Source organism: Cornus florida, unplaced genomic scaffold (assembly GCF_030987335.1).
Source record: "Cornus florida cultivar Cherokee Brave unplaced genomic scaffold, ASM3098733v1 CherokeeBrave_3.0.0_Hap2_Chr10, whole genome shotgun sequence".
In the NCBI taxonomy this organism is placed as follows: Eukaryota; Viridiplantae; Streptophyta; class Magnoliopsida; order Cornales; family Cornaceae; genus Cornus; species Cornus florida.
Genome location: NW_026775580.1, coordinates 78,076,095 through 78,084,003, shown reverse-complemented (window position 1 = coordinate 78,084,003; position 7,909 = coordinate 78,076,095). Strand labels below are relative to the sequence as shown.

The following is a 7,909-nucleotide window of genomic DNA, read 5'->3' as shown; positions in this document are numbered from 1 at the left end:
TGATGACTTGACGGCTCGAGGAGATCGTATGGGAGAATGGACGGTTAGATCCAGGGGTCGGCGCTTCGAGATTCAAAAAGACAACCCATCGCTTTCCTGACTCCTCGGCCCTTGGGCTCTTCTCATCTTTATAAGCTCCATTGATTCTCCATCGATCCTCTTTACCGTCTCCATCTCACCTTTTGCTGTTTGAATCCTCTCCGGCGATCTCTTGCGAAAGATCTTCCTTCCAGTGGCTTTGCAATACTTTCTGCCGTTTGCACTCTCTAAGGTTAGTTTCATTTGCATTTTTCTTTTGGAAGACTTCTTTCATCTCCCCAGAATCCTTATCCACTCTCACCATGACAGTAGTTCTAGATGTTCTTCGCATGAAACTTCACCTTCCTGACGATGTAGAAATTAGAAACTGCCCCCGGGAAGTGAATGTTAGAACCGGTGCTGGCCTTCTTCCCGGCGAGGCCCTGTTTTCACTCCTCCACCTTAATCTCCTTAGATTTCCTTTACATCCTTTCTTTTGCTATGTTTTTAACAAGCTAAATCTTTCCCCTTTACAAGTAAACCCCAATTTCCTTAGGATTTTATCCGTTATGCTACTCCTGATTCGTGACAGAGGTCTGGATTTGGACCTCGTAGATCTTCTCCTCTGTTACAAGGTCAGCAAGATCAGAACTGACGAACCGTTTTACCACTTTTTCCCCATTGAGAAGAGGTCTATCTGCACGGATAAGATCAAATCCGAGAATGGTTGGAGGAAAAATATTATTGGGGTTAGGGGAGCTTGGTTCTCTCCAGTTGCGGAGGATTTCCCTATCCCGAGCGCTTTCGGAAAGTGTTCTGTCTCTTTTTACAAGAAATATAAAAACCATAAGAGCGACTATCCTTGCGAGATTTATATTCCTCATTTTTGTACTTTCTTGTGCCATTCCTTAGGCATTCCTTGTGATGACTTGAGCTACAGTGTGTGCAGGGATAGGGATAACTACTTGAAGCGGTACGTTCTGACCAACGTTCCCTCTTGCTCGGACCTTCTCACCTCAGATAATCTCCTCGATATCTCAGTCCTCGGTAAGACAATGAGCCAACTTCAGATCCCTTCCTTTGGCAGGAAGAAAACTGCCCCCAGGCATGCTATCACCCCTGCATCCAATTCCTTACCGGTTTCAGCATCTTCCTCCGCCACCCTTTCTGATACCACTCCTTCCACCGATCCATCCGTGACGGCTGCTGACCCGGTCGCTAACATGGCGACTGCCAGTCCGAACATTACATTCTCTGTCAACAATCCTCCTGGTTCTACTACTACTTCCGCACTGGAAAAGGCCAGAGGAAAAAGGCATCAACTTGACAGTGCCCTCAGCACAGATGACGTTCCCTTGTCTCAGAGGGTTAGGCCCTCTGGGCCGAACATGATATCCCTGGTGAGACCTCCCCAAGCTAGGCCCCCCACCCCTTCTGGGCATGCCTCCGCTTCTGGAATGGCACCATGGAGCCCTCGCTTCATTCGAACAGACGGATCGTCTGTGAAACCGACCGAGACCATGTTCAAAGATGGTCAGACCGCAATGGCTTACTACAGGAGTATGTGGACTCCCAAGGACATCGAGGTAGCCAAAGGTCTGTCTTAGAGGGAGGTGTTCAGCCGATTCCCCTTGTCCACCATGGAGGTAACTTCTACCCCTTAGTCAATAAATCTTTACATACTCTTGACACTTATTTTCTTCTAACCATCTGCTCGGCTTAACCAGTTATCCTGTATATCTCTACAGACCTTGTACGGGATGATGGCTATGCAGAAGCAAGTTGAGCAAGTGAATGCCAAGGTCCACGCGCTTTTTGACAGCCTTAGCGCAGCGAACAAGGAGAACGATAATTTAGCTGCTCAGAAGACCGGGTTGATGGTTCAACTTGGTAAAACTGAAAAAGAGAGGGATTCACTGAGGAAGGAGACTAACTCTCTTCAGGATGAGAGGAATGCTCTGCTGCTTGAAAAGAGCGTCTGGCAGACCGAGCGGGAATCCCTTAGGGCCGAGAAGGAAGAACTGCTGCGCCTTCTGAATGGTGAGCAATCCGCTCGGATGGCCTTTGAAAAAAAGGGCTTTGGACGAGCGCAACGCTTTACTTGATACCATTAGCAGGGTAAATGGTGGTATGTTGGCTCTGCATGCTCGATTCTCCAGAGTTGGAGCCCTCAGATATGCTCAGGGGTTCCGAGAGGGTTACGCCGATCGCGTCCCGGATGAGGGTCAGACTGGCTCTACCCCTGATGATGTTGATAAGGACATGGATATTGATCCTCCTGGTGTTTATACCGATCTAGACTCCACTGTTGCCGAGGGCATATTTGATGAATGTCAGGAGATTGCGTCTTCTCGGATCACTCCTAATCCTCCTGCCGCTCTGACTTTAGACATTCTTCCTCTGTCCACTCTGACTCCATCTGCCGTTACTGCTGAAGATAACCCTCAGCAGAATAATTCTTCCAACGCTGTTGAGGGTAGGACTCAACAGAACGATTCTGTCATTCACCTCGACTCTCCACTTCGTGAGGATGGCGACACCACCAATAATGAGGAGGTAGCCCAACATCATCAAGAGGTCGACGAAGCAAACGCCTCTTAGTTAGAACTTTTTTTTTTTTTTTTGTTTTTTTAAATGTACTGACTTTGGTATATTTACCATCTTTACACCTCATTTTTTGTAACCTTGTGAACCTTATCAATGAGATGGCCGACTTCTGATTAAACTTTTTGTGTCAACTTCCTTCCTCTTTTTTTTTTTTTTTTTTTTTTTTTGGGCAAGTGTTTGGTGTTCGGCTCATTGTGCTAACTGCCGCTTACTTTGCTCAGGCGCCTGGCGTTTGGCTAGAATGCCTCTTGCCACTTGGCCCTCTAATTTTCTTTAGCAAGTGTTTAGCGTTCGGCTCATAGTGCCAGCTGCCACTTACTTTGCATAGGTGCCTGGCGCTCGGCTGGAATGCCTCTTGCCACTTGGCCCTTTATTTTTCTTAGCAAGTGTTTGGCGTTCGGCTCATAGTGACAGCTTGCCTAGGTGCCTGGCGCTCAGCTGGAATGCCTCTTGCCACTTGGCCCTCTATTTTTCCTAGCAAGTGTTTTGCATTCGGCTTATAGTGCCAGCTACCACTTACTTGCCTAGGTGCCTGGCGTTCCACTGGAATGCCTCTTGCCACTTGGCCCTCTATTTTTCTTAGCAAGTGTTTGGCGTTCGGCTCATAGTGCCAGCTGCCACTTACTTTGCATAGGTGCCTGGCGCTCGGCTGGGACGCCACTTGCCACTTGGCCTTTTATTTTTCTTAGCAAGTGTTTGGCGTTCGGCTCATAGTGCCAGCTGCCACTTACTTTGCATAGGTGCCTGGCGCTCGGCTGGGACGCCACTTGCCACTTGGCCCTCTATTTTTCTTAGCAAGTGTTTGGCGTTCGGCTCATAGTGCCAGTTGCCACTTATTTGCTTAAGATGTTAAAGAGGAGTGCAATCCATATAAATCTCAGAAACTTATACATTCAACTGTTTTCAATTTGAAATAAACAAAATTCAGTACTGAATCTCAACTTTTTATTGATAATACCTCTTTAGAGAAGTAGCATTCCAAGGCTTGTTAACCAGCCTTCCGGCCATGGTTTCTAAGGTATATGCGCCTTTTCTTATTGCCTCTGCAATTCTGTATGGGCCTTCCCATTGTAGCATCATCTTTTTGACTAACCCTACTTTCTTTTTCAGAACCAGGTCACCTGGCCTAAAGTCTCGGTGTTTTACTTTCCTGTTATGGCTGTTCGCAAGCGTCTGCTGGTAAGATGCGAGCCTTACCGCTGCTGCGTCTCTTTTTTCTTCCAGCAAATCGAGGTTAAACCTTAGCATACTGTCATTATGCTCACGGTTCCATGCCAAGCTTCGAACAGTCGGAACTAAGTGCTCGACTGGTAGAACTGCCTCGGTTCCATACGCCATGGTGAATGGGCTTTCTCCGGTCGGTCGTCTAGGAGTCATTCTGTAGGCCCATAAGATGTTCGGCAGTTCATCTAACCACATTCCTTTCCTTTCCTCTAGTTTCTTCTTGATACAAGTAAAGATTGTTCTGTTTGTAATTTCCGCTTGTCCATTGGCCTGTGGGTGACTTACTGCTGCCAGCTTTTGATTAATTCCATACTCCTCCAACAACTCTCTTACTTGCTTACTGTCAAGGTTAGTACCATTATCCATGACGATTGACCTCGAAACACCAAACCGGTAAATAATATTACTCTAAATGAATCGTCTCACATGAGTTTGAGTAACGCTCGGATATGGCTCTGCTTCCACCCACTTAGTAAAGTAGTCTGTAGCCAGTAACACATACTTGTTCTGAGCTCTGGCAGTTGGTAGAGGACCAACTTTATCCATCCCCCATTGTGTGAAAGGCCATGGTGTGGCCATTACATGCAAGTCTTCAGGCGGTTGGTGGATCAGTGGTTCGAACCTTTGGCACTTATTGCACCTTCTGGACAATGCTTCCGAATCTCGCGACATGTTTGGCCAGAAGTACCCTTGAGCCATTGCCTTGTGTGCTAATGATCTCCCCCCTGAATGGTTTCCACATACGCCTTTATGAATAGCTCGTAATATTTGCCGAGCCTTTGTGGGGGTAACACACTTTAAGTACGGTCCGGAAAAAGATCTTCTGTATAATTGGTTATGCACTACGGCGTACTTTGCAGCATTCGCTTTGATTTTCCTAGCCTCATTTCTTTGTTCAGGCAGAGTACCATCTCGGATGTAAGTTATGATCGGATCAATCCAACTTGGCTCATATGGAATAACATTCACTTGCCAAGGATCCGAGCCTGAAGGTTCTTTGAAAATGGATGGCTGATTTAATATTCCCACTGGAACCACCCTTACCAATGTTTCTCCAGAACCCGAGGCGCTACATGCTAGCCTGTCGGCATCTTCATTATACTCCCTTTGAATTTGAATGGATTCAATTTTTTCAAAGTTCTTCGCCTCCCGCATAACAGCAGAACGATATGCTTCCATCGTTTCATCCTTGGTTTCATACTCACCCCTCACCTGCTGAACGATTAACTGTGAGTCACTAAAAACATTCAAATTCCTGACCTTAAGTTCTTTGGCAAGCTTTATTCCTGCCAGCAACGCTTCATATTCTGCCTCATTGTTCGTGGCTGCGAATTCAAGCCGAAGCGCTTGGCTTAAGGCTGTACCTTCTGGCGTCTGCAGTTTGATCCCAATGCCTGCACCCATCTGATTTGAGGATCCATCAACGAAGAGTTTCCATAAGCACTTACAAAGATCCTCCTTCACGTCCTTTAAATCATATTCTAGTAAAAAATCTACCACCGCCTGCCCTTTGACTACTGTTCTAGGTTCGTATGTGATATCAAATGAGCTTAACTCTATAGCCCACTTCGTTATTCTTCCGGAGAGATCCGGTTTGTGCAGGATTATTCTGATAGGGAAAGTGGTTAGAACGATAATAGGATGGGATTCAAAATAATGCCTGAGCTTTCTATTCGCATGCACTAGCGAGAGTATCACCCGCTCTGCCTTTGAATAACGTCTTTCGGCCTCAGTTATTGTCTTACTAATATACAACACTAGATATTTCTTCCCTTCTGCGTAGCGGACCAGAACGCCACTTGTCGCGATGCTGGACATTCCGAGATACAAAAACAGTTTTTCGCCTGATTCTGGAGCTGACAATACCGGAAGGTTTTGCATATATTTTTTCAGAGCAGTTAACGCTAGGCGTTGTTCATCTCCCCAAACCTGCCTGCCGTGGCTCCGGATTGTGTCAAAAAATGGTTTGCATCGATCTGACAATTTGGAAATGAAACGGCTCAGTGCAGCAATCCGTCCCGTAAGTGTTTGCACTTCTTTGATTGTCGTTGGCTCGGCATTCTTAGTCAGAGCATCTGCTTGGGCAGGGCTTGCCTCGATGCCTCTGAGGTTAACCACGTGCCCTAGGAATTGGCCTGAACTTACACCGAACGAGCACTTAGTCGGATTGAGCTTCATTCCATATCGCCGCAAAACATCAAACACGCCTCGAAAATGCTGCATATGATCAGCTTTCTTCTTACTTTTGACCACCATATCATCAATGTAACCCTCCACTGTCTTCCCTATTTGTTCCTTAAAAATCTTGCTAATAAGTCTTTGGTAAGGTGCCCCGGCGTTCTTTAGTCCGAACGGCATAACTTTGTAGCAATACGTCCCGCGTTTAGTAACGAAAGAAGTTTTTCTTCATCAGCGGGGTCTATGGGGATCTGATTATAACCCGAATAAGCATCTAAAAAGGTCAAGCGTTCATATCCAGTAGTTGCATCCACCATCTGATCAATCTTTGGCAGCGGGAAGCTATCCTTCGGACAAGCTTTGTTTAAATTGGTAAAATCAATGCATACGCGCCATTTCCCATTTTTCTTTTGCATAACGACCACATTTGATAGCCAGTCGGGGTAGTACAGTTCTCTTACGAACCCCGCATCAAGTAGCTTATCAACTTCCTCGGTAATAATTCGGTTGCGCTCAGGGGTAAACCGTCGTTGCTTCTGCTTTACAGGTTTTGCATTGGGGTTAACATTCAAGGAATGACAGGATACCGAAGGATCGATCCCGGGCATGTCTAGGTGACTCCATACGAACACATCTGCATTTTGAGACAAAAAATCAACTAATTCCTACTTTTCCTTCTCAACGAGTCGCTCCCCCACTCTGGTTGTTCGTTCTGGTCGAAACTGATCGTTCTGCACATCAAGCAGGGGTTCTTCAGTCAAGCCTACTGGTTCTTCCTCTCCATTCTGCTTGGAGGGAGGCTCCTGTAATTGCTATCTCGGACTTACTGAACGAATGGGAGCTTTCCCCTTTCTGGCATGTTTCATCGTTACAGAGTAACATTCTTTTGCTGCAACTTGGTCTCCATGAATGTCAATCACTTTGGTTCCGTCCTGTGCCAGGCATCTCATTACCTGATGTAGAGTGGAAGGAACACCTCGAACTCTGTGGATCCACCCTCTGCCTATCAGAAGATTGTAAGAGGGATGAATTTCAACAACTACAAAGGTTTCCATCAAAACCCTCTCGGCAGCATGTACCGCTACCTCCACTGTGCCGACGGGCTCCACTCGCTTTCCATCAAACCCTAATAGTGGATTCCCGGTGGATTTCAGCTGATCCTGTTTAATCTTGAGCCGATCGAATGTATCTCTTGGCATGATGTTCGCACTACTTCCAGGGTCAATTAGAACTCTGCGCACCAAGCATTTGGCCTCTGTTAAACTTACGACTAGTGGGTCCTCATGAGGGGTCTGAACACGCAACAAGTCTATTGCGTCAAACTTTATCTGCGTTGATGCGCTCTGCTGGTGCAGAGTGTTTACACTGCCTATCCTTCTCTTCATCCGTGCCTGACGAAGGCGTGTTCGAAGTAGTTCATCTGATTCCTCAGCAGGTTCTGGACGACCGTGAATTGCATTAATTACTCGAACTGGTTGCGTGTTGTGAGAATTCGACTTCTGATTGTTCTTCACATGCTCCATTGGCTGGTTCTGCTCCACCGCTGGTCCTTGAATATAACTTGCGAACTCCCCTCTGGCTATCAGCATCTCTACCTGTCTCCTTAGGTTCCTGCATTCGTTAGTCTGGTGGCCAAAATCAAAATGAAATGCACAGTGTTTAGACTGATCCCTCTGTTCGAGAGGTTGTTTGATTGGTAAAGGAGGTCGGAACTTATCTTTATTTTCTTGGTACAGTCTTGCTAGGGTAGCTTTCAATGGAGTAATCAGCTCTTCCTCTCTGGGCCTCTTCTCGGATTTCCAGGAGGAGCGTTGCGGTTGGACCTGTTTTTGCCTGATCTTTGCTTTGGTCTTTTCTTCCGTGGATATAACGGATGTCTTCC

General features: G+C 46.4%; 1 protein-coding gene across 1 annotated transcript; it reads right to left on the bottom strand.

Moving 5' to 3' along the window:
- Positions 1–6,692: 6,692 nt before the first annotated feature.
- Positions 6,693–7,550, bottom strand: LOC132277913 (uncharacterized). Its single transcript, XM_059779754.1, has 2 exons — positions 6,855–7,550; positions 6,693–6,758 (listed from the first exon to the last, which is right to left on the bottom strand). Exons 1-2 carry the CDS (start codon positions 7,548–7,550, stop codon positions 6,693–6,695), a joined length of 762 nt encoding a protein of 253 aa, XP_059635737.1.
- Between the last annotated feature and the right edge of the window lie 359 nt (positions 7,551–7,909).

Coding starts and splice junctions, on each gene's coding strand:
- LOC132277913 (XM_059779754.1), bottom strand. CDS start 7,550: ATGGAGCATGTGAAGAACAATCAGAAGTCGAATTCTCACAACACGCAA. Junction 6,759..6,854: donor GGAAAGCTCCCATTCGTTCA/GTAAGTCCGAGA, acceptor CTTGATGTGCAG/AACGATCAGTTTCGACCAGA.